The 25,365-nt window shown below is 39.5% G+C and overlaps 3 protein-coding genes across 3 annotated transcripts in view; 2 read left to right on the forward strand and 1 right to left on the reverse strand.

The window, feature by feature from the left end:
- The window catches only part of lrrc28 (leucine rich repeat containing 28), a 362,729-nt gene that overhangs the window by 296,141 nt on the left and 41,223 nt on the right, over positions 1-25,365 (forward strand). The gene's annotated exons all lie outside the window — the stretch shown is intronic.
- ap3s2 (adaptor related protein complex 3 subunit sigma 2) lies at positions 4,968-12,196 on the reverse strand. The gene is made up of 6 exons (XM_072380117.1): positions 11,997-12,196; positions 10,517-10,608; positions 9,988-10,099; positions 9,399-9,470; positions 6,098-6,205; positions 4,968-5,386 (listed from the first exon to the last, which is right to left on the reverse strand). The coding sequence occupies exons 1-6, from the start codon at positions 12,063-12,065 to the stop codon at positions 5,261-5,263; spliced, it is 579 nt and encodes a 192-aa protein (XP_072236218.1). The 5' UTR covers positions 12,066-12,196; the 3' UTR covers positions 4,968-5,260.
- LOC140301579 (insulin-like growth factor 1 receptor) overlaps positions 17,801-25,365 on the forward strand; it is a 43,356-nt gene continuing 35,791 nt past the window's right edge. Inside the window, exons 1-2 of the mRNA XM_072380118.1 lie at positions 17,801-18,716; positions 23,921-24,484. Of these exons, the coding sequence (XP_072236219.1) occupies positions 18,626-18,716; positions 23,921-24,484 (655 nt within the window). The 5' untranslated portion in view covers positions 17,801-18,625. The remainder of the gene's footprint in view (positions 18,717-23,920; positions 24,485-25,365) is intronic.

Consider the following 25,365-nt stretch of genomic DNA (forward strand, 5'->3'; position numbering starts at 1 on the left):
GGAAAATCTGTCATTGTCGTTTGGTTTGATATGAAAATGGCTTAAATTTTTTTTTTAAAAATGTCTCGCCATGGGCAGGCGCTCGATGACTGCAACTAAAGTCGTGCAATCAGTTGTTGCCTCATCAGGTCTATGGAAAGAGGGGCTGAGAAAGTTCCCCAAAGTCCTTTCATAGGGTAAAGGTTGTTGTAAATTAGAGGATCTATGGTTCTTACACACGAACATCTCCACACGGGAATGTAGGAGATTACTGAGCAGAGTAACTGGGGCATTTATTGTGCCCAAAAATTACATGAACCTTACAAAATCCTGACAGTTTCTGTTTCCAGGTTGTTTCTTTTCCTTGAATTTAATGGCACATCTACATCATCAGTTCTCAGAACTGTACCAACAAGAACATCAGTAGATCTGATAATCATTCTGCATGTTGTCAAGTATGCCTTTCATTTAGAAATGTGTACAATATTTCATATCATTATGTCAGTTGTATCTTTTCTGATGATTGATTTGGAATTTTTTTACATTGATTCTGTTTTGAATCACAATCTTTTTATGATTCTTTATATAAAGAGTAGTTTAATAATGATTTGAGTGTGCAAGAAACACAAGAATAACAATGTATGTAATGTTTTAATCAAAATGTGTTATGTCTATTAGGTAACAGATGCATAAAAAGTAGAGAACCGTAATAAGTGACACTGGGGAAACCACATGAAATTACTCAGCATTGCTAATATGTTAACATTAATAAAGAATATAGCCACTACAAATCAACCTTTTATGAAATATGCCTTATTGTAAGAGAGAGGCTTCTTGGGAAAACCCCATACAAGTGTAACCTCTGCTCATGTATAGTATAGTGAGAGACCAATGTTCTAACCTGTAATTCTGCCCCGAGAATAACAGTAATATTGCTGCCTCTAACCTCTGTGAATCTGGCAGTAAAATAGTTGATCAGATACACATTCACAGACACAGTTGCATATCCAAAGAGTTTGTTGTATCAAATTTAATTTCTTGGTTGTAATTCATCTCTAGACTCCCTCGTGTTTATAAGTCCAACGCTAAACTTTAGCTTACACTAATTTGAAAAAAACTTTAACTTTAGATTATTTATAGCAGCTTACCTTTTAAACCAATAATAAAGCCATTGCCCCTTTCAGTAGCTGTGAAAACAACCGTAGGTTCAGGTCCATTACTTAAGAGTAATGGACCTGAACCTACGCACACACCCACTTTGGTCAGTGGTATGTGAACTTAAAGCTCGACAACAACATCTGGAAATGATACTTCTACATGTAATAAGCTCTGTTTAGGCCAAGAACATGGAAATAAAGACATACTGTGATGTAATTGTTGTACAAAATACACTGTCAGTGCCTGAATGAATTAGCAAATAACTACAATTAGTTTAATTTGTCTTTCTTGTAATTACATTGTACTCTGCTTTGCAGACTGCAGGGACATTTTGTTCAAATCAACTTATTCCATGCCTTTTTAGACAGAGTATTGCACATCAAAATATATTTTCCAGAGATGCCACATCCCATCTATAAAGTGTGGCTAGTAGAAAAATTAGCTTTATTGGATGTGTAGCTTATTTTCCCCTTTCCATCAACATTGGGATAAAGAACATCAGTGTGGTACTGTGATAGGATGCCACCAGTGCAACAAGTCCAGTTGTGAAATTTTGTTGTTACTAAATATTCCACAGTCAACTGTCAGTGGTATAATAACAAAGTGGAAGTGTTTGGGATTGACAGCAACTCAGCCACGAAGTGGTAGGCCCCGTAAAATGACAGAGCAGGGTCAGCGACTGCTGAGGCGCACAGTGCGCAGAGGTCGCCAACAGAGTCAGTCGCTACAGACCTCCAAACTTCATGTGGCTTCAGATTAGCTCAAGAACAGTGTGTAGAGAGCTTCATGGAATGAGTTTTTATGACCGAGCAGCTGCATCCAAGCCATACATCACCAAGTGCAATGCAAAGCATTGGCTGCATTGGTGTAAAGCACACCGCCACTGAACTCTAGAGCAGTGGAGACGTGTTCTCTGGAGTGACGAATCATGCTTCTCCATCTGGCAATCTGATGGACAACTTTGTGGAAACAGTTTGGGGATGGCCCCTTCCTGTTCCAACATGACTGCGCACCAGTGCACAAAGCAATGTCCATAAAGACATGGATGAGCGAGTTTGCGAGTAGAAGAACTTGACTGTAGTGATGGGAATTTCGGCTCTTTTTAGTGAGCCTGATCATTTGGCTCAGCTCACCAAGAAGAGCCGACTCTTTCGGCTCCCAAACGGCTCTCCATTTTACCTCTTATACCTTTTAGAATTCGGCCAAATTTAGCGCTGTTTTGACTTGTGATTTGTATTTGAACACATGTATCACTTAAATTTTAATAATGCATTTACAGTTGTAAAATTCCTAGTAACTCTCTAACTTGCTTGAAGAACCATTCTGCTACACAAAGCAGGTAGAAAATGCCTACAAAAACCTAAGCATAGAAATTAAAATAGGACAGCTATTGACACAACTGCTAAAATGCATCCAAATACTACTTCTTTTTCTGTTTTCATTCATCTTTAATCCTCTCTCTCCTGACCTCAACCCAAAAGAACACCTTTGGGATGAATCACAGTGGAGACTGTGAGCCAGGCCTTCTCGTTCAGCATCAGGGTCTGACCTCACAAATGAGCTTCTGGTAGAATGATCAAAACTTCCCATAAACACACTTCACACCTAAACCTTGTGGAAAGCTTGCCCAGAAGAGTTGAAGCTGTTATAGCTGCAAAGGGTGGGCCAACGTCATATTAAACCCTATAGATTAAAAATGGGATTTCACTTAAATTCATATGCGTGTAAAAGGCACATGAGCAAATACTTTGGACAATATAGTGCACATTAATAATATATTTTTCATTGTGTGAATGTTAAGAAATGGTTGCTAAATAGGACCCTATGCCACATTTCAATAAGTATTGTAAGACCGTTTCTATACTTATACAATATTTGTCAGAAATGAATAAAACATTAAATATTAGTATGACTGATTATAAGCACTCTGTCTCAATTCATTAGTCTGTTAGATTTAGTTCTTTGCCTCCGATAACAAGTTAATAATCTCGTATACCTTCCAGGATAATCTTGTAAATGGGAATGTTTATCTTGGGCCCAAAGTCGCATAATCTCATGGAGTGATAAAATGACAATAAAACAACAGCTGTAATAAATATATCATGTGCACAGGCAGATATGCCTCTGTACGACTTCTTATAAATCAAATCAAAACAAACAGGAATACTCAAGTTTTTGACACGGAGTGGCAACCTCTGAGGACATGATATAAGACGTGCCGATTTCTCTAGTTTGATCTTTTCTGTATCTCTTACACTTTGTACCTTAAGTTTGTCTGTTAGGTTTCACAAAGCCAAAAATGTGACTTATGCTTACGCTACCATTTTACCTGCTCATGAACCTGTGATCCGTTGCAGAGTTTTTACCCAGAAGAGCCCACACTGGATGTAAAAAGAAAACTATACCATAATTTAAATACCATATTGTGTCTTCTTTTGATACATCCTAACCACAAAGTCAAACTTGGACCAAAGTTCCAACAAAGACGGTAGTAGCCCTATGCACTGCCGTTGGAAACTAAATAAATCATCAGAAACCTTCAGTGGTAATTATTCTGTCTGTGATCTATTCATCATTTAGGAACAGTCATGGAAATACAGCCTAACCCTGAAAAAACCTTTGCTTTGAAAAAAGCAGTGCATCATTGTTGCCAGATGGCAAGAGTTGTAAAACATGTAAACAGGCAGTTATAGTGCCTTCCTGCGGAGAAAGACACAGCTTAAACATATCAAAGAGTAACTAACACAGCATAGTGGATAGATCTACCGCAAACAGTGGGAAAACAGTACGTACCAATCACTGGTAGTCCACTCTACGCCTCACTTTGAGTCTGCACAAGAAGTACAAGTTGACTGGAATTTCCACAGCTTTTGCAAGCAACTCGAAATCAGTATCTGTGGGGGTGGAAGTGGGAGGTGGTGATAGCTAACACAGGTTTTCCTTGGAACGTAGGGAGGGAACAACTTTCTCAGTCCCCAAAAATCCCTAAGTTAACGGAAGGGGGATTGAAAGAATGTGGCTTTATCAACAACACAGAAAACTCATTGTGGCTGAGCTGAAAGAAGCCTGATCCCCAGAGGTACAGAGCACTGCAAGTTTCACATGACACTGGCTGACCTCAGCCTACCTGCTAAAATACCACAAGTTTGTTCTGGATGAGATGAAGATGGCACAGCAAAGGGCAATTTTCATTTTTACCTTTTTTTTTTTTTTTAAATTGTATTTTTTTATTTCACTTTGGCAAGGAATGTCTTTGACACTGAAACATGTCTCCTTTCCTTTAAAATCAAGCCTGGATTTCACAACAAAACTCAACATCATTGTGGATCATATCTGACCACTAACAACAGCAAGTAAGACAAAAAATTTCAGACATCTGTTTCCTCACGCAGCAGATGTTGGCAGGATGCTATCACAAAACATTCCAACTTGGCTTGAACAAAACAGCATTTACATTATCTGCACTGGACACAATCTGCACCCAGGAGAGCAATAATCATCATGGACATTTTTCACAGAGACCCAAGAGTCCAAATATATGACAGAGGAGAGGGGAGGGGGGGTGTCATAACAACAAGAAGCCAAGAGTACATGAGTAATTACAGCCAAAGACAAAAGCCAACGACTCTTAATAAAAATCTGATTACAGTCCAAAAAAACTCGTGTTTTTCAAGCTTATTTTGAACAAATGATGTCAAATGTCAAAGGCTGAGAGCTGTGAGGGGAAAAAACACACAGGGCTACAATAGTTTAAATTCATTTCAGAAAGGGTAAGTAATCAACTGTAGAAGCTAAAAGACTGACAGAGTAGCAGAATATACAGACATAAATATTACTGTATTGCTTTATCAAATTAAATTTTACATTATTGTGCAAATCCTTCAACTGGAATAATCTGTAACATGTAGCAGAATTGGGGGGGGGTCCACAGCTTATCTCCCATACATGTGGAATAAAAGGAATGAGGGGAAGAGTAGCTGCTGCGGTTATATAGACTGATAGTTCATTAATCAAAAAAAACAAAAAAAAACAGGGTTGTCCGTCATAACCACAGAGCTGGGTGGAGGAGCGCTGCATCAGTGGTACCGATAACCAGCCCCGCAGAGATCCACTGGAATGCTTCTCAGAATGGGGAGAGGCTCGGCACTTTGATATTGATGTCTCCAATGTTGATGTTGCGGGGAATCTCAGGAAGATTCATGTTCTTCACGGCAGACACGGCACGAGCTGGAGCTGCTGACAGACCTCCCTGCCCAAGGAAAACAACACGGAAAATACCTTTAAAGCCTTTAAGTGCAACTGTGTGAGCACACAGTCCGAGAAATCTCATAAGGAATATTTTATTCGCAATAGAACATAAAAAACTGAACTCTGAACTGAGATAACGAGGCAAATGGTTCCTCCTCTTTAGTGCACAGGACATATGGTGCATGATTTCCAAAAAGACTTTACAATTTCAATCAATCTGACCACAGAACAGTTTTCCTCTTTGCCTCAGTTCATTTTAAATGAGCTTAGTCCCAGATAAGGCAGCGTCATTTCTTGATTATGTAACAAGTAACAAAGTCTTCCGCGACTCTTGCACGCAGCGATGTCTCCAAATTCTCTGAATTTTTATGCTATTTTACAATGAGGAGCAATGTACTGAAATTGCTCTACAATTTGCAAAACAGGTTTTTGCAGATTCCCGAACCTTTGCTTATCTGAAGTGCTCTTTTCATACAAGTCATGTTACTGACCTGTCAACAAATTAACAGGTCTAAAGCAAGCTTAACAGGCTTAACAGGGGAAAAAAACAAGAGCTATCTGGGAGGCAATAAAAATACATGAATTCTCGCAGAACGAGTGTCATGTTTTCGAAAAAGAATCCCCACAACTTGCAATTTCACACAAGCTGCAGTTTATAGGCTAAAACATGCATAAGAATGTGTAATCTCTTTTCAGATGGAAAGGCTCTGACCTCTGACTTCTCCATGCGGTTCTGTAACTCCACCTGTGCAACAATCTCATTCATATTGGTCTCCAGCACCATGCCGCCCATCACCACCTCCTGCAAAATATAATGGACCTGCAGAAGGAGCACAAAAAAAAGCAGGTAACACAACGATTCTTTATGCTGAGCGGTTCTGTTCTCTGGGGGAAGCAGCTCTCCCTCACAGCTCTATTTCACTCTGATGTTTAGATTTGTGAAATTCTGCAGGCTCAAACAATTTCAGAGAACATAAAACTGTCTTCTACTGCAGGCCTTAGTTCAAGCAACCTAAATGTGTCTGCATAATCAAGCCTCAAACCCTTGTACGCGTGTATAAATGGCGATCTTAACAGTGTTGAGAGATCTTTGAGAGCAGCAGGCACATATATTTCCAAGTCTCATCTTGGAAACATTCCACAGGCTAAAAAACCGCCACATGATATCAATTTCCTGCTGTGAAAATTCAATCAAGATGGTTGTGGATGTGTCTAGTCAGAAGACGGTCGTGTTGTAACCTTAACAATAAAGATCCTCATTCTTAAGGAGCCCCACCGACAATTTAAAACTTCTAATAATCTTTAAAAGTCCATACGTTCAGCACTGATGGGTCTTTATTTCTTAATTATTTCTTACTAAATTAAGTCCATGAGACAGCTGCTCACCACAGACGATGATCTGAGGGGAAAAGAGAGGACTCAGAGCCCAAGTGGTTCAAATTTGAGTTGTGGTCAAAAACATGTCATGTGAGGTCCCAGTTACCTTGACCACCACAATCTAAGCAGGTCCTCCTTCGGTCCATGTGAATGTTTGTATCAGGGCTGAAACAAATGACCTTGAGGCGTTCTGACATATTGTGTTTCCAAGAATGAGATGAACAGTAGTACTTTTAGGTCCGGAAATGTTTATCTATTCTTTTTTTTAACATATTTAAGTTGCAGTTCTATAAAATAGGCTTAAAAATAGGCTTTTTACTTAATTCTAGTCGCAGAATTACAGCTCTCTAAAATGGGCAGAACCTACATTTTCAAATGTTAAATGACTAATCTAATCTAATCTCTTTTTTTTTAGCACATTGTGGAGAATCCTTGAAACAGACACAAACTGCCTGAAGTCTGGACTTTGCTAACAGTTGGGATCTCTTCTTTGTGGGAATTCATCACCATTCATTCATCTCTCTGTCTTTAGTTTTGTCTTCAAACAGTGATCTCCAGAAAACCTGACATATTAACTCATTCGGACCCAGGGTACATCTTCATGGCGCATCCAAAAAAAAAAAGTTTGAAAACAGCCGCCTAAAACCTGAGAATTGTTTTAGATAAACTTGACAGAATTGTCACTTTTCACTTAAATCCTCCAATTCTCAGGCTATTCAAACAATAAATACTCATAAAGTGACAAATTATGATTGTTACATAACTTAAATCTGCTTTGGCAAAAAAAATAAAATCATCTGTGTCCAAATAATCATGGACCTGCCTTTCTGCATGTTACAGACTGGAAAACCAATCTGGCTGCTGAGGTGGAAGGAGGACTTCCTGGTTTATTTGCAAAACAATGATGAAATAACGAAAGCCAGGCTTATTTTGTTGTTTTTTTAATAGTGAAGCAGCCACAACAAGCAATGTTAAGCCTGCACTGAAACAAACTTGGCATCGTTTTCAAATCGCTGTGGAATGTTGCTTTTCTATAAATTCCAAACATCAGTTCAGGTTGTTCCGACACTGCAGAGGGATCATATTTCAGTAAGTCATTTTGTGCTTTCAGAGCCTCAGCTTTGCTTGTTCTGTGAAACTAAAAGTTCAAATGCAGACATACAATCATCTCACCCGAGAGGCTAAATATTTAGTATTTTTGCTGTCAAAATGACCGAAATGCTTAATTTGATCTCATTATTTGATTAATCCTTGCAGCTCAACTCAGATTGTCACAGTACTATAATTTTAATATAACTATAAGAAAACACTCAATAACATTTTTGACACCCTGAAGGGAAAAGTGACAAATTCAGAGACACAAAATAGTTGTAAGGGGAATCTAGACTAATTCTTTGCTTACAGTCACTTTAATGCAACTGACTGAATCATTGATAAATAAGAGATTTGTTCATAAACAGAACATTTTTCGAAAAAAATTCTGTTATTTATTACTTTACATTGAAAACAAAATACCATCAGAAAAAATGTTTTATTCTTTTTAAACACTGAGGCCAAAGAAATAAACAAGTCCCTTAATATGAATCCCAACCAGTACTGATTATAAGATGGAAATTAATAATGTGTTGGCTTCAATTATTTAGTCGACATGCACTGCACACATATCCCGTTGTTTCTGAGTCGAATATTCACATGAGCTCATGTGGTGGATGGCAGCTCTTCTGTTACAACATGGTTGGATGTACTGAATTTGACGATAATCTCACTCCTTTGTGAAAACTGATTAGTTGGTTCCTGCCTTGAACTTGCTGCTGAAAAGACCCACTGCAGTTCAGTGCATTTGTTTCAGCAAATTTTATGCAAATTTGTGAATTAAACGCAAAATTTGGACTGCAGCGATACTGATGTAGGAAAATGGCAGCTTTCCTTTCTTAGCAATATCTCCACCTTTTAAATGGCTTTTAAGTGACCATTTCATGTTGAAAGGAAGAGATCTGTGCCTGCTGATTCCACATCATTCCATGAAGGCAGTTTTAATCATCCCCACTCACGTTGTTTTGAGGATTATGACACGGGGTCAGACTACCGCTCCGGATTCTCACTCAAGCAAGATATATTTGTGTGCGCACACACACACACACACACACACACACACACACACACACACAGATTCTCGCTTCTTCCAGCTGTTTCAGAAGATACATAATTAAATAAATAAAGAAGAAAATAAGAAAAATATATTATATATTATAGCACATATTTCCAAGTGCGCTTTATGTTCATGCTGTTTCCAACATTTGTGGCAAAATTCAACGAAGTGAGCATAATCTGGAGAAAATGGAAACAGGTTAACTATATGCAGCAGCTCAGTGTGTAAGCTTGACAGTGTTCAGCTGCAGTGAGGAGAGGAGCTGTGTGTCTGTCTGCAGCAGTGCGCTGAATTTCTCTGGCAACCGAATGAGGTGACAATGGCGCCGTTAGCGTCGACACGCCAGCTAATCGGTATCTAATAATAGATACCATGTTTTCGTATCAATTAGTATCTGATAATCTAAGCTCTACACAGTCGCAGAGTGGGGAGGGCACATTCGAGAACCAGACTTCCAACTTTAAGAAGACCCCGAATCTTGACTCACCTTGTCCATGTGGAATATGAGGTCCAGTTCACAGACGTTTTCAAAGCATTTATCCAGCGTTTCCACAAACACCTACAGCAGAGAATATGCCAGTCAGACAGAAAATTCAATCTGAGGGAGGAACTCACGTGCTGTCCTCACTGATTTGTATTACTCGCTCTTATCTCTCTTATCTGTCACTATAAGTCTGCTGATGTGAAAGTAATGATAGATGCAACAAACCTGGCACAAGTACAACCAAACTTCCCCACAGAGGTAATAAAGACAAACAAGACTTGATCACTGATGACTTTAAAAAACACTGTATAAAAAGTGTATCAGCATTTCATGAAACAACTTAATTGAGAAGTCTATACAGCCTTTATCTGAGATAACAAGGCTTGTATCTTATCAAGGCTAATTTCCTTAATCACTTCCTAGATTATCAGCAGTAAAAGCGCTCAGCAAGGAGGCTAAAGGTCAAAGATGTATTCCTGTTGCCTAAAACTGGCAAATAACAAAGGCAAATAGTGTAAAAAAGACATGATGTGCGAGGCCACATTAAAGATTAGGTATTTAAATGGAGTCGCTCAAAACCGTAGCAGCTGACCTGGATCAGGTCCAAAATGCCGAGCTCACTCTCAGACGAGTCCACACAGAAGACAAAGTAGAGGGTGGCGTAGTGCCGGTAGATCAGCTTGTAGTCGGAGCCGCCAATGAGACTGAAGCACATTCAAAATGAGAAAAATAAAAAATAAAAATAAATTCGAAAGGTAAATGACATCTCTGTTTGGTTGACTAAATACAGAAATGTATGCTATACTAAAAGTAACTGTTTGAGAATGAAAAGCAGTTGAAAGAGGTGGGCAACACTTTTTGTGCATGTTTGCCTCCATCTAATGTTTAAACCAAGCTACTGCAGCTGTATTCTGCTGCTGGCTCATCTGTCCTACAAGCTTTTGCGGTGGCCAGTCTCAGCAAAGTAAACCTTGAGTGTGGCTCAAGGGGCTACAGTTGTTAGTCTTTCAAGTTCTGCCATACCTCAATAAATAAAATAATGGCCCCACAATGTACAGAAACTAGAAATATTGGCAGGATTTTTCCACATGCGAACGAAAAGAGGAGAAAACAGTACTTGCCTTCCACCCTCCAAGAAGTTGCAGACATTGTCATCTCTCTTAGATACCAAATGGAAAGTCTCCCGAATTATCTGCTGCTGCATGTCCTCAGCCTGCAATAAAACATTGGAAGCCTTTAGGCTCAGCTCCTTTTTTCAACTTTTACAATGTCCGCATCGCTGCTGTTGGAGCAGTGATCTTCCTAATAATATTCTGTAAATCTATGTCACAGACAGCAGTTGCAACTGTATGGAGAGGCCAAACATTACAGCCATAATCAGAACTACCAGATTACTTTTAGGGAGTGTTTAAATATGTTGGTGATTTTGTTGGTTGGTGTCAGCAGGGTGATCCATTGCTGAAAAGTCTTGTGAGCTGTGTAGGTGAGGTCATATCACATATTTATCTAATGCTTTACTTTAGTTTATTAATAGGACCATGTACAGAACAAGATCTATACCAGTGTTAGCTATACAGCTAATTTGCATCTGTAGTCCCTGGGCAGAAAACTAAAAATGAACAAAATGGACAATACAATACAGACTATACATACTAGTGTTGCTACTACAACTAAATACATCCTACAAAGCAGCAACATCATACTAGACTACACAACAACTATATACAACTAGAACAACATCTTCACACTTATACATACAGTATAGACAATGACTCAAGGACACTACTATCAGTATGCATAAAACACATTAAAATGCACATCACACAGAATAAAAAGTCTACAACTACCATATACAGTTCTATAAGGGATCAATGATCACATCGTTGATTAGTCTTCAGCCATACTTTCAGGTTTGTTTTAAACTGGCTGACACTTATACACTCTCTAATCTTAACTCGGATTGAGTTCCATTGTTTTACTGCACTAATGGAGAAAGCTGATTGGCCAATCAGTCACCTGAATAACCACACAAAATACTCTTATGGAACTAACATGTGAATGCATCTCTATATACAAAGATATAGACATTGGTAATCAGACCAGATGTAGCCTTTTAGCTTTTTACGTGAGCAACGATGTAAAGAGATGAACAACAATAGAAGCAAAAATCTGTGATTATAGAACAGCAGGCCATGCCACAAATCGGAAAGTTTTAGCATAAAGCAAAGAAGCGACCTGTGTTATATTTGGAGAGTCATATCAGAGACTAAATTACAAAGGAGTAACCGGGTGAATAAATTCCTGAAACTGATAAATAGACAGATGTCTGGGTTGAGACAACTAAAACTTAAAAGTGACAAGCTGAAGTTTGACTGGGTTTGTTCCTGTAGAATAGCTGGCTAGCATCACCTGACGTTAGGACCTGACATCAGTAAGTTGTGTTTGCTTTCTTGAAAACTCTCGTAAATACATCAAGATTTCACGAACATTTTGGTGGTGGGGATTAGACACAAGTTGACGACAGCAAATGTCATTGTCACGGCTGGCAAAAGAACGCAGAAGAATGCTAATGTTTTTACTATTAAGACCTTAAATACTTACAAAATACTGATAAAATCTTATCAGCCGCGGCTTCCCGTGGTTGTTAAAAATCAATATGGCTTTAATCATGTCTACTCTTTAGATTTATCACACAACAGTGAGCAATAACTATCAAATTTTTAGATTTTTCAATGACGTTAGCTTAAGTGCTAAATGGCCTCTCAGTAGCCGGAAGACTCCAAAGTAGTTTACTTCCGGAAGCGTCTCCTCCGAAAAATGTCGACTTCCACCAAACACTAATAATCCTTTGTTCCGGATAGCATAGTTGAACTTTGTTAAGGATTTTCAATTATTCGATATATTTTGATCAGTTTTATTTCATCATGATTTTTATAATGTTATAAAAAAATTAAAGAGAATCCCACAAAAACTGCTTATTTTCAGTGTTTTGTTTTGTTAAAAATGTGACTGTTTAAACCTGATGAGTTCAGTTTTTTTGTTTGTTTTATATATCCTCCTTTTTGAACACATGATGGTGTCAAAGTCACTTAATAGATTACATTATGCTACAAGCTAGTTGATTCACTACAGCAGTAAAACGAGATCTGTAAAGCTTAAGTTGTTTAAAGACTTAGTTTTGTTTGGTTAAAGTGTGTTATTAACAGTGAAATGTTATGAATATGTCTCTGTCCTTAGTCCTCACAAGCTGTGGTCTATATACCCTTTTTTGTTTCCCATGCACTGGCAAGTTGAGACTTTTCCTTTGTCACATTATATAAGTTTGCAGTCTTTGTGACTAATGCACCGACAACTGAGGCTCCACATAATTACTGCACCCTTTGTACCTTTATAAGCTGCTTTCTGCTGACTCGAAAACTAAAAACGATGATGTCACATAAACTTGAACCTCTTTTTGTTGTTGTCAACAGTAGCTGCTGCACAAATGCTGGGAAATGTGATCAAAAGCAAAGTTACGGAATGTTGCAGCAACAGATCTCAAACAACAATATACATGTGCCAAACAACATATGTAAGGGTTAATTCCTTAACCATAATACTGACCAAGTCCCCAGAATTTCTTGAGCTAAATCAAACACTAAAACATTGAGATTTTCATCATGTGCCCAACCTTATTTATTGTACATTTGTAGCAAGGAATTAACAGCTAAAAAAATTCAGGGGCTCTGTACCTTGGTGATTGCAAACATATAGCCTCCTGACATAAGTCTAAACAATAATGAAATACACTTTCTAATAATTTCTGTACTGATAAGGATGAATTCACTGTCCCATTCATTTGCTTTGATCACTATTTGTAAATTGAATAATTGCATTTTTACTTTTAAAACAAGTGTACTTTTAAAACAAGGCTTTTCATGTTCCCCTTTGATGTTCATTCAATTTATTAGTGATTATAAGGCCTTGTGGTAATTAACCCTACATTTACATGTTGTTTAAAGGAGACACTGCAGCCTTCAAGGTGACCAAATGTAAAGTCTATGTCAGCTTCAGTGATGATGTTATCCAGAAGCTGTCAAAATCCTGGTTAATTGTATTTTACAAAAAAAAATTGCAAAGCTTGTGTAAGGCTCAATCAAAGATATTTGATCTGCTGCTATCGCTAAGATACTCCAAATTTCTGATTGGTGCCTTTTTTCTTTTTATCTAATCTTGAAATTTTGTTATTCTCATGTGTTATTTAGTTGTAAGCAAAATCTATCTTGTGTGCACGAGTTATGTTATGCAAGAAAATATATGCTATAGGCACGATAAGAAATAGAAGAAAAATTAACTCTGATGGCACTTTGGGGGCTCCATATTTTTTTATCCTGAGTAGAATTTTTATTTCCTGTAGCACCACCATGTGACTGACATTTTTGCTTTTGAGTAGGATTATCTTGAAACTTCCTATTCATTCTGCATGAACTGTAACACATTTGATGTTCAATCAACATTGAAAAGGTTAGACTCAAGACTTTATACTCAAAAGAACAAATAATGTGATTCACCTCATAGATCATTTGTTGCAGGGCTAATCAGCAGATGCTAAATATCTGCAAGCAAACATTGTCGGTGTGACAATCGAGCACAAGCTCAAGTCGCTACTGTGCCACAGTGCAGTCTCTTATAGTACGAGATTCTGTACATACTAACGAGTGAGGACCTTGCTTGAGTGTACCTTTTTGGCATTAATGAGGAATTAGTCTGGTTAAAACTTCAAAATTTAATAAAGACTGTGTGGACCTATAAATATGATTGACAAATTTAGCTGAAGAACAAAAAATGTAATGTTCACTGACTGTAAAGGAGAATTTTAAGAGTAAATGACATATGCTGTGACTGACTGAGTGTATGTGAATCCTGACCAAATTTGTCTGTAATCCTTTGATTAACTACTGCCAGTTGTAGAGTTGTCAAATCCATGCTTCTGCACAATACCGTACTTTAGTGAGGTGTTCATCAGACAAACAAACTGCATGGAAGGCCTGGGTTGACTTGACCTTCAAACAGGACCAGATGATAATATATAATATGTGGTCAACCTCAGCAACATCAAAATGACTGAAGACATTTCTTCTTCCAGTTTCAAATCTATTCATTCTGTGTGGTAGATTTTTCATAGTTTGTGCCGCAAAGCCACCTGCGTTGTTGTCTGCGTATCATCTATTATTTTCCCTCTAAATTCCCTTCCTCCTGCATGAGCACAGTGGAAAACAAATAGCCGCTCATTAGCATGTGTGACCCGCTGGTGGTAAACAGGCTTATTTCCACATGAGTGCAGTGCGAGAATGGATTCCACTGGGACAGTCGAGGTAGGTGGGCCTGCCGGCTGCCTTCATGAGGACTTTAATGGGGACTTAACAAATGCGAGTGGACAGGCACAACATTCTCTGGCACAGTGGGGTCATGTTGGTACAGTGAGCACTTGTTAGAGGGTGACTCACTGTATTTGGACTCTTGGGTGGTCAGTGATAGTCGCTTCAATTTTTAATGTGCATTTTTTCCCCCCTCTCACTGCTAATTGTCAGATTGCGACGGATGCCGAGTGCTGTCTGCCAGAGCTGAGGTAATGTGTGGCGTTCAAATAATGCCTCTGTGCTCTGCTGAGAAGTGATGAAAGCACCCTGTAATTACAGGGATAATCAAAACTGTCAAGGGCTCCTCTATGGATGGTTTTGTTTACTGTCTGCCTCTCTCACAGCATCACACACTGCCAGCACTGCACCTTCTCATCTGAGGTTTCTAACCTCAAAAGATGACTGCAGTTGTACCTGCCTAAAAGTCATTTTTAACCGATTAGTTGTGTCCAGAGCTCCACTTATTAGAGGCACTATGTGAATTGTTCAGGCTCCCCTGCTTTCAAGTCACAAGTGTAGAGTACTACCACATTTTCCTGTATAGTTTCGGATCTCAGTAAGTTGTGCAAGGTTAATGACTAAAATGAATGACACATCTAACCCTCCCTGTTTTGCTCATCATAAAAGACAAATCAGGAATGGTTAGATGGGTCAGTGTATACTGCAGTTTCCAGATCGTCATATAGTTAAAGAAAAATGTTGCCATTTTAACTTATGTCTATTAAATGAACACATGTATGCTATGTTTTTCAGACAAATCAATACAAACTTGAACCTACTGTTTTGTTCTATCAACCAGAGGCCTGCAGTTAGCTTTATCCCCCTCAAGGTGGCAGCCTTTCAGTGCCTTTCCAGTGTTTTAACTACCAAGCTTCCCAAACTGGACTAAAGATGATCTAACAAAATTTTCAATGTCTGTGGAAACATCCAGATGTTCCAGATCTCTGAAATGGTTTCCTGGGTATCGATAATTGATGAATGGATATCATTTATCATGATATGGATATTACAGATAATCAATTTTATGGATTTTTATTATCATATATAAAACCAATTCTATTAACAAAAACAAATACCTGATCATATGTTGATGTAGCATTTTCTTTTCAGTCTATGCACAATTCTCCACACACATAAACCGATCTTTTCTTTATAGTTCAATAAATACAAAATACTGTTATACACCATTAACGTAAGGATTCAGACCTTTCAGTTAATACAAGTTAAAGAAGCTTTGGCAGCAGTAATAGCCTGAAGGTTTCTTGAGGATGATCTGACAATTTTAGGACAGGAAGTTTTTCTCTTGGAAGCCTCTCCCGTTCTTTTTGGCAGAAACATTCAAGCTCAGTCAGACTGGATGGGGAGCATCAGTCCACAGTCATTTTCAGGTCTCTCCAGAGATGAGAAACTGGATTCAGGTTCATATTTTGGCTGGGTCACTCCTTCATCTTCTGCTGTCTGTGCTTTGTTCTGTTGAAATGTAAGCCTTCGCCAATGCGTGAAATCCTGAGCTCTCCGAAAAAAGGTTTTCACAAAGGATTTCTCTGTATGTCTCTGGATTCAATTTTCCCTCTGTCTTGACTAGTCTCTCAGCCCGTTGCAGAAAAAACACCCCCACAGCATGATGCTACCATCACCATGTCTGACTACACAGGTTTTACGAACAAGATATTTGTTCAGGTCAGTGAGATCCACCATAACCGTGAGACCTTATGTACTGTAGACACATTTATACATCCTTTATTGTTTCCACTGAATTCACTGAAAGTTTGGGGCTTGCATGTATTTGCAATTGGGATAAACTTCCAATCCCCACACTGCATCAATCCACTAATTTCTACAAAAGAGTATAAAGAGTCATTAGTATTTTCATTAAATTTGATCATATTATTGATGCATATCCTTAAAAAATATATATATATATATATATATATATGCTTGGAGAGAGATTATTGTTAGATATGATTTCCTTCACAGTCACCCTAATTAAAGTCTGTATTATGTCAGTTTAGAAATTAATGTTAACCCTCCAAAATGGCAAAAACACATTTAGCAGCAACACACGCGAATGTTGAAGTTGCTTGCAAGGTAGGTTCAATAGTGTATGTACACTAGATAAGTAATTGTAAAAACAGTAAAACGCAATCACTGCCGAAATTAATTAAACAATATTTGCTTCTTATAGACAGAATGCAACCTTCAAGAGGCCAAGATAATTGTCTGTCAAAAAATGAATTGATCTAAAAGTCACAATCGACAAACAAAGCTGTTCAAGTAAAAAATTGAATTGTAGATAAAGTCTCATTTTTTATATCAGGCCCCCACCTCATAACGGAGCTCTAAATCGTCAGTTCACTGCACCGCTGACCCCTGCACACTAGCTCAGATGCAGACAGACACAATCTTTGTATAGGTGGCACTCTGCTGTGCATTCGTGAGGAGCAAAACAACCCTGATCCTGGATCAGTATCCCGGATTTCCTTCAGACCGCGTGGTAAACGGACTCTCTACGGCTGTGCAAAGAGATGAAGGGAATGCAGAGGTCTCACTCTGTCTACCTTTTTGATCGGTCATAATGATCATTTGGACACTCACGAAAAATAACGCACAATGATTATTTTTGTTAGTATAAATCATATTTTTGTTAATAGATTACCGATGATAAGTGATGGTCCACCTTATAGCTCATACTGTCTGGTGTGAATGTCAGGGGGATTTTTTTTTTTCAAAGGTGTCCTCTGTGAGTATTAAAGACAAAGTGATTAGACTCTGTGTCCTGGTGTAGAGACAGCCTTTTCCCTTCTTCTACGAAACATAGACCCAATGTAAAGTGTATACAAATACATAACTAGTTATGAGTAAAGGACTGGTCACCATGGTAACTGCTCCCCTATGGTGGCTTAACTGCAGTGGGAGTGACGCCCTCCTTTCTCTCTCAGACTGGAAGGCGGAGCAAAGTTGGAGTCATTCATCTTTTAAATAGAGACGATCTCTACGCACGGCGCCGTGTTTACAGCGAACACAGCAGACTGCAGACTGACCGAGAAAGACTGTGTATTTACCTGTGCATTAATCTGTCTAACTACTCTACCTGTGTAGCTATCTATCGACGGAGAGCATTAGATAGCCAGAGTACTTGACCTGAGCTAGAGCAGTAAGGTCAAATATAACATTTTCTTTCAGCATGAAGGTGAATTACGGCTACCACAACAACGCGGTGTGTGTGTGTGCATGATGACCGGCTGAGGAGGAGGAGGCGAAGGAGGCTGCGGTCTGAAACCAGATTTTATCCTGGATATTTCGAAGCAGACGCCGTGTCTTTCACATAACGGGGCTGTGATTAAATGTAATGTCACTTATGGGCCAGTCCGTCTCTTTTCATCCTATATTTCATTGAGGTCTGACGCGTTTCTGCGTTCTGAGGAGCCTCCATCAGCGGGACGTTGAAGGTTTTTTCCTCCAGATATGGAGTGTGAAGATGTGGATTACAGAGGAATCCCCGCCGCTGGTTTAGCCGCAATGATTTCATTTTACACTTCAGTGCGGTGTTGTCTTTGGCAGGGATAAAGAGAACTATGCGTTCACTCTGTTTGACCAGGGGTATAAATCGGTGATTTTGGAGCAGGATTTGGACTCCCATTAGGAAGCGTGACAGAGCTACCCTGCTAGCCCGTTTGGTGTAGCTATTAGCTCCATTAGCCAGCTAACTGCTAAAAGGTGCTGGTTGGTAATTAAAAGGCGTTTTTGCTATTCACAACAGGTTTGGCCCACGTTTCCTCCCCCACAACGTGTTTATTTACAAGATTTTAGCGGGATTTGCATCAAACAGGAATGAGGTGCCGAATGGAGAGGAGCCGCTTGACCTTGTTTTGGGGTCTGATGCTGGGTCTGTCGTTCTGCCTCCGGCCCGCCACCGCAGAGAGTAAGTAATGCTACTCAGCACCACCACACACTGGCAAACGATGTTTTTCCATGCTCCAGCTCAATATGAACATAAGAATTGAGGGCCATTTTAACGCGACGAACTCCTTGAATTAATGTATTCATTATGTTGATAGTAACACCCTGTAGGTGACTTAAAGACGACAGCGTTTCCTTAACAGCTTAAATATTCCTCCATTCATCGGTAAGGTGACAGAAAATATGGCATATCACAATGATACACTTACAGAATGTGTGAGAAATAAACTACACTTTGCGAGGAAATAGTTTCCTAATGTTATGTTGTCGTTATAGTTGAGGAATTCAACCTGCTTTTGGTAAACACCGCGGCATAACTAATAGGAAAGATATTTGTTTTAATGAGGTTATCAAACACCACAATTATGAGTCAGATTAAATGCGTTTTTAAGCTCATAATTGTGACTCATGCATCAGAGAAAGTCAGCCTGCCTATGTGTATATATATACTACACAGTGCATTGTCAAGTCTGAGTCACAAAGTGGTGAATCAGAATCAAGAAAAAGTAGAAGGTATCTAAACAGGAATAGGATTTTTTTTTCTTTCAAGGGGGGGTGAGGGGTGTAACGACTGAACTCAGTTGAACTGTTCCTCTACATCCCCAAGAAGTGAGGAAATGCTTCTGCAAACTGTGCTCATGCACAAGTCAGTTTGCAACAAGAGATGTGACAAATTCACGCCGTTGTACTTTAATATAGTTATTAAAAAATACAACAACATGTAACCCAAATGTGTCGGCACTCACAAACACTTTCTGTGTATACTACACATCTTTTATTCATTTAGGTATCTTATATTGTTAGATGGAGACATCTTTTTGTTTGGGTTCTCTGCAAAATGTTTTCATTTTTAATAATTTGCCCTTAAAGTTGGCTGAATCCAAAGCAGAAAAATTGGTTTGTCCAACAGCTGTACTGTACTTTTCTCCCACAGAGCGCTGTCGTTTGCTTTTTATTGCTAAACAAACTTAAGATAACTTGACCGTGGAAGTTTCTTCATGACTACCAGACTGATGTAGCTGCACTGATCAGGCACAGCAACATCCTTTCGTCAGGCAAAGCATTTCAATCAAAAGAGCGGACGTTTTTGATTGGTTTATGTTGTTTTAGCTCAAATAGGAGGTGCTCCACTCTGAAAACTTTGAGAAGCAACAGTTAGCTCCACTCCACATACAACAAAGAATAGAACTTTCTGGAGTCTGAAATGACACTGGACCTCACAGTTTGTGTCATGTTGTAACCCTTCAGGTTTGATTAATTTAAAGCTTCTCCCTTTACTCAAACATTTGATTTATGTGTTGCCACCTGAAATGTTTCCAGCGTATCCGTAAACTAGGCTTCCTGATTCATCCCATTCATTATGACATGTTGGGGAGGGGTGGTTTACGGGATTGAACCAGGGTCTGGGTTTTAAAATAGAACAAGCCAAAGTACATTCACAAGCAAAACAGACTAAGTTCTGTTGATTGGAAAGAGTGAGGAGCTTGTGAACTGTGTGTTATAGGGTTTACTGTTAGCCCCAGTGGTCACAGGACAAACCTGGGAGCAGCAGTGAGGTTCTTCCATCGAAATCCTACATTTATTCTAACTCCAGCGAGGAGCTGTCTAAATATTTCTTGTGTGGCTAAACTCTGAGCATTCCTGCTGGTTTACTGTATCAGATGGGACTTAAGAGAAGCTGGCAGGTTTGGGTTAACCAGATTCAGCCCTACTGCTTTTCAGATCAACCAAACAAGTTTTCTCTGTCAGGAGTGATCTGTTGCTAAAGCTTTCCTGTGTATTTCTTCTCACCTTGCCTCTCATGTGGAAAAGTATTTACGAATGCGCTTGCCCCCTCGGGCAGTCTGTCACAAACAGGATGGAAATGAGTAAACAGACTTGCTGCAGTCTAGTGGTAGTGGATGAAGCACCAGCTTAGAGGACATATTATGTCTTCTATTTTTTTGTCTCACAGGGCTTATAGTAGATTTCCGCTGATAGTCGATTGCCGCAGCCGGCTTCATAAAGGTTATCAAAAGTAAATATGTGATCTGGAGGCTCATCAAAGCTGCAGAGATATGCTTGTGTACTCAGCTGTTTAAAATCTGTCAGTGTGGAAGGAAAGGGAGGGGGAGTTAATAAGCTGCTACACCTTCTATTGGCATTTTCACTTAGCTGGTGCGAAGATGTACATTTTGACCAGAGACTTTTGTTTGGGATTTTCACGAGCATGATCAGGGGCAGTTCCCATGAAAGGTGGCCATGCTGGTGCTGCAGAGAGGCCACAGAGGGTGAAGCGTTGAGGCTGTGGTGATGTAACGTCACTAGGCAGTGTGCCTGTTGGGAGTGTATTAACAGGTATGCAGCTTGCTGAGGGCTGCTGACAGTGTGCGCTGACAAGTAGATTATAGAGAGAGACATAACCACCATGCCAGTAGACCTCCTGCCTTAAATCACACCAAAGGCCCTGTCAAAAAACAACTGAAAACTTCAGCAGTTTGGGTTGAAAAAGTCACAGACCATAGCCTGCTTTCTACGTGTGTGTGTGTGTGTGTGTGTGAGCGCGCACATATGTATGTGTGAGAGTGTGTATGAAATACACAAACAAGAGAGGCCTACATTGCAAGATGTTCTACATATTTTGAACAATGCCCCCATGTGGCAGAGAAAAGTTACAAATAGACAAGTGTTTGTGGGGCTGTGCGACTACAACGCAGAGCGAATACACAACTCTATGCAGGTCCTTAGCGAATGAAGAGCTCCCATCAAACCTGGGCAGTTTCTCTGTGATGTGAAAATCAGGATTTCATTCTTTACAGATCATGTCGCGGTGAAGTGAAGCACATTGAACAATGCCTTCCATACAGGCTTTTGGTTTTGGGGCAGTCAAGAGAAAGACGGTTTACAATTGTTTACATGCTTAACTTTTTTTAAATTCTACTATGCCATCATAAATAAAATAAAAACATTTAAAAAAAAACTCTTAATCTATTTGCTGGGAATCCCTAATCTTTGCCTCTGCCTCACATTCATATGGTTAAAGTTTATAGAGCAACATAAAAGTAGTAGTGTGGCAACCTGTTTGCTGTGTGGTGTGAGTTTTCCATGACTCACTGCCCTCCAGCTTTTGAAGTCTAACTCCTCACAGTGATGTGCGATAATGGCCTCCATGTTTCTGTGGGTGATGCTGGGGCTTGAGGCTGAGTATCGTTTGGAGCACATCGCCCAGGTGGGAGAAAGCGTTTGAAATGTAAACACTTCACCTATCATCAGCAGTCGTTACCATCTTGCCTCTCCAAACTTTTCCACATGCAGGTTTACATTAGTCAGTGGCCACACAGCATAAAGGACAAATAAACTCTACACTGTTGTTGGTTTGATTAACAATAAGTCTTTGTCTAAATGGAATCAAAGACAACAATTTCTAATGAACAACAACAAACTTCTGAAGAGTTTTCTGTAACCGGTTCTACTCTTCAGTGAACATAAAAGCATGGAAATGCATGTTTTTGCAATTTGTTCACATCAAAGCGCAGACAACTGTCCTTTGTTATCTGGCCTTTGATCTAAAGCCAAGACATTTAACTTCTGCTCTCAGCAGATTCTTAATTCGCTAGAGCATAGTGGATGCAAATACTAGTGCAGGTGGGTGGGGAGGCCACACTGAAGTTGGAAACACTGTTTTTATCTATGTTAACAACATGGTTCCTGTTTTTGTAGCGTCTAAACTGAAATATCTAAACAACTGGGGGATAGACGGCACTGTAATGTATGAACTCCAGACTACTTCGCTTAATGTCTCTTTTTAGAAGTATAACAATGTCCACATAATAGTTTGGCACAAAATTTGGTGACTCCCAGTGTGATTTTCAGATCTGTTCTAATCATCTAGTGTGTGGTGCCACTCTGAGGTTAACTTGTAGGCTTTGTGCACAACAGCTTCTCATCTGTTGAGCACAGTTCATACATTTTAAAACACACTTATTGGATTAGTTTGAATTAAAAGGAAAGTTAAACTGTGACTAAACCGATCTGTTGAGCCTGATAACATGATACCTGCTAAAGGTCAGGATGTCTGTGTGGACAGTTGGGAAACAGTCCAAATCTGAAATGAAATTTCAGTTGATTTGACCTGGAAGTGACAAAATAAGCTTATTTACAGAATAAAAAGAAAATAAAGAAGCCAGGAACAACAGAAAATAGTGCCAAGGGAAATGTACTGCACTTGTGAAAATATGAAGAACTGTAAGGAAGGCCAGCTTAATACTCAACAACGTACTAAATTGAAAGGGGAAATATCACCTCCCATTGCCTTGGAGTCTGACTAATTTCAATAAATAGATTGATTCCTCTGTTGTTCTTGTATACTGGGACATGGACAGTTGTTTTATTAAGTAGCTCAGCCAAGCTATAACCACACCTGGACTCATCTGTGCATGGAAGTATGTGTTAGCATTTAGCATTGTTGTACTTACAGAACTGCTTCTATGGCAATACTCCCTATTGTCTCATGAATAACAGTGAAACTGCCAAAACATTCACAAAACCTCTCCATTATTACTTTTGCCCTTTTCTTTGACAAGTTTGATCCCATTCGTGGTGTTTGGTCAACACACAGGTTGACAAGTTTTATGGATGATGTCTTTTATAGAAGAAAAGCGTGTAGTCGTTTGATGCTGTGCTTTGAAAGCTTGGTAAAAGCATACATTGAAACAAGACTTTTGAGTGCTTAAGAGGTGGATGCAAGAGGAACAACTGCAGAGCAATCGAGACTTTATGGGGTTGTTAACTTAAGCTTGAATCAAACCTGACTCAATTGTTTACTTTGTCTCTCCATGTTAGGTTTCTTTGAAAAGCCTGGAAGGCAAACATGTTCTGCCAACAACAGCACAGCTCAAGTGTACTGTCAATATTTGAAAAATGTATTAGTCAAACTTCTTTTTATAAGTGTCACTATTTCAGGAATGGAGGATATTGTTTTGGGTAGGGTTATATTTAACACGTTTTTTTTGCTGCTTTGTTTCTAAAGATTAGGCAAGTCTCCTACTGTGATTATGATATTTTTATCACTGAGGAGAACATCAAGTAGAAGGATACTACAAAGAAATGTGGTCAATCTTTCTATTACTTGTGAAGTTGATAGAAGGTAATGACGGTTCATCCTCTTTTTATTTCTCCTCCTTGCAGTTTGTGGTCCCAGCATCGACATTGGCAATGACATCCTTGAATTCAGGCGTCTGGAGAACTGCACGGTGGTGGAAGGCTACTTGCAGATCCTCCTCATCGGTGACAAAAACAACAACATCAATCAGGAGGGCTTCCGCTCACTCAGCTTTCCCAAGCTGACCATGATCACTGACTATCTGCTGCTATTCAGGGTGTCTGGTTTGGACAGTCTGAGCACGCTCTTTCCCAACCTCGCCGTCATCCGCGGTCGTAACCTCTTTTATAATTACGCTCTGGTGATCTTCGAGATGACCAGCCTGAAAGACATTGGTCTGTACAACCTGAGGAACATCACTCGCGGTGCCATCCGCATTGAGAAGAACCCAGAGCTCTGCTACCTGGACTCCATAGACTGGTCCCTCATCATGGACGCAGAGTTCAACAATTACGTCGCCGGGAACAAGCAGTCCAAAGAGTGCAGTGACGTTTGTCCGGGCATCATGGAGAACAATCCTCTGTGCAGAAAGACCATGTTCAACAACAACTACAACTACCGCTGCTGGAATTCCAATCATTGCCAGAAAGGTAAGCTGACTCTCACACATGACAGCCCACCAGGGATTTGAATTGGATAGTTCAGAAATTCTACCCTTTGGCCTGGTTTGTGTAGAGGCAAAGTTTTGGAGCATAATGAACAGAAATACAGCTGCGGCCTGCAACCTGTCACTTTTACTGTTGTGTTTTGACTGTGAGGAAAAAGGAGAGCTGGGGAGAGGTTGTTATGCATGATGTAGTTGTCTGCAGTTTTTTTTTTTTTGTTGTTGCTTTAACCCATCTTGTATAAGCGTTTATCCAATTTAAGGAATGCACAAAGGTGTGAGTTTGGAACAACACAACACCTCACATATTAAAGTTGTAGTTCAGTTCAATTGTTCACCCCTCCTTATAAAAAACAAATTAAAGGAGTTTGATTAAACTGCTCAAGTTCTAAGAGGAGGAATGCTGTCTTTTGTGTTTAGGTCTGCAGCGTTTTAGAGTTTCAGACGACTTGTTTTGCTGGTGCCTTTCAGACGATGTGTTTTGGCTGACTGAACGTGTGTGTCTGTCTAGCTGAATTGTTTCCCTGGTGACTGGCGCCTTGCTGCAGACTCAGCATGTTGATGTTTTTGCTCTTGTGACATGGAACTGTCGCAGGACCGGCCTGGGATGGCATCGTCATCAAACACACTCGCAGCACGGACGGATTTACATGTGCACACAGATGTGAACAGGCAAAGCACAAAGATGCAAATGCCTGACAGGAACTCATGCGCCTGGGCTGCTTTGTGGGTTGTTGGAGTGACAAGAGTGTGGGCATGCTGGGAAAGAAAAGAGGAGGTGGAATGAATTGGAGTAGGATGTGTTGGATCATTGGAGGGGGTGTCAGGTGAAAGAGAAGAACTTGCATGGTTTATCACTCCTTTTGC

This window comes from Leuresthes tenuis, unplaced genomic scaffold (assembly GCF_036924035.1).
Source record: "Leuresthes tenuis unplaced genomic scaffold, fLeuTen1.0.hap1 SCAF_2, whole genome shotgun sequence".
Lineage (NCBI taxonomy): Eukaryota > Metazoa > Chordata > Actinopteri > Atheriniformes > Atherinopsidae > Leuresthes > Leuresthes tenuis.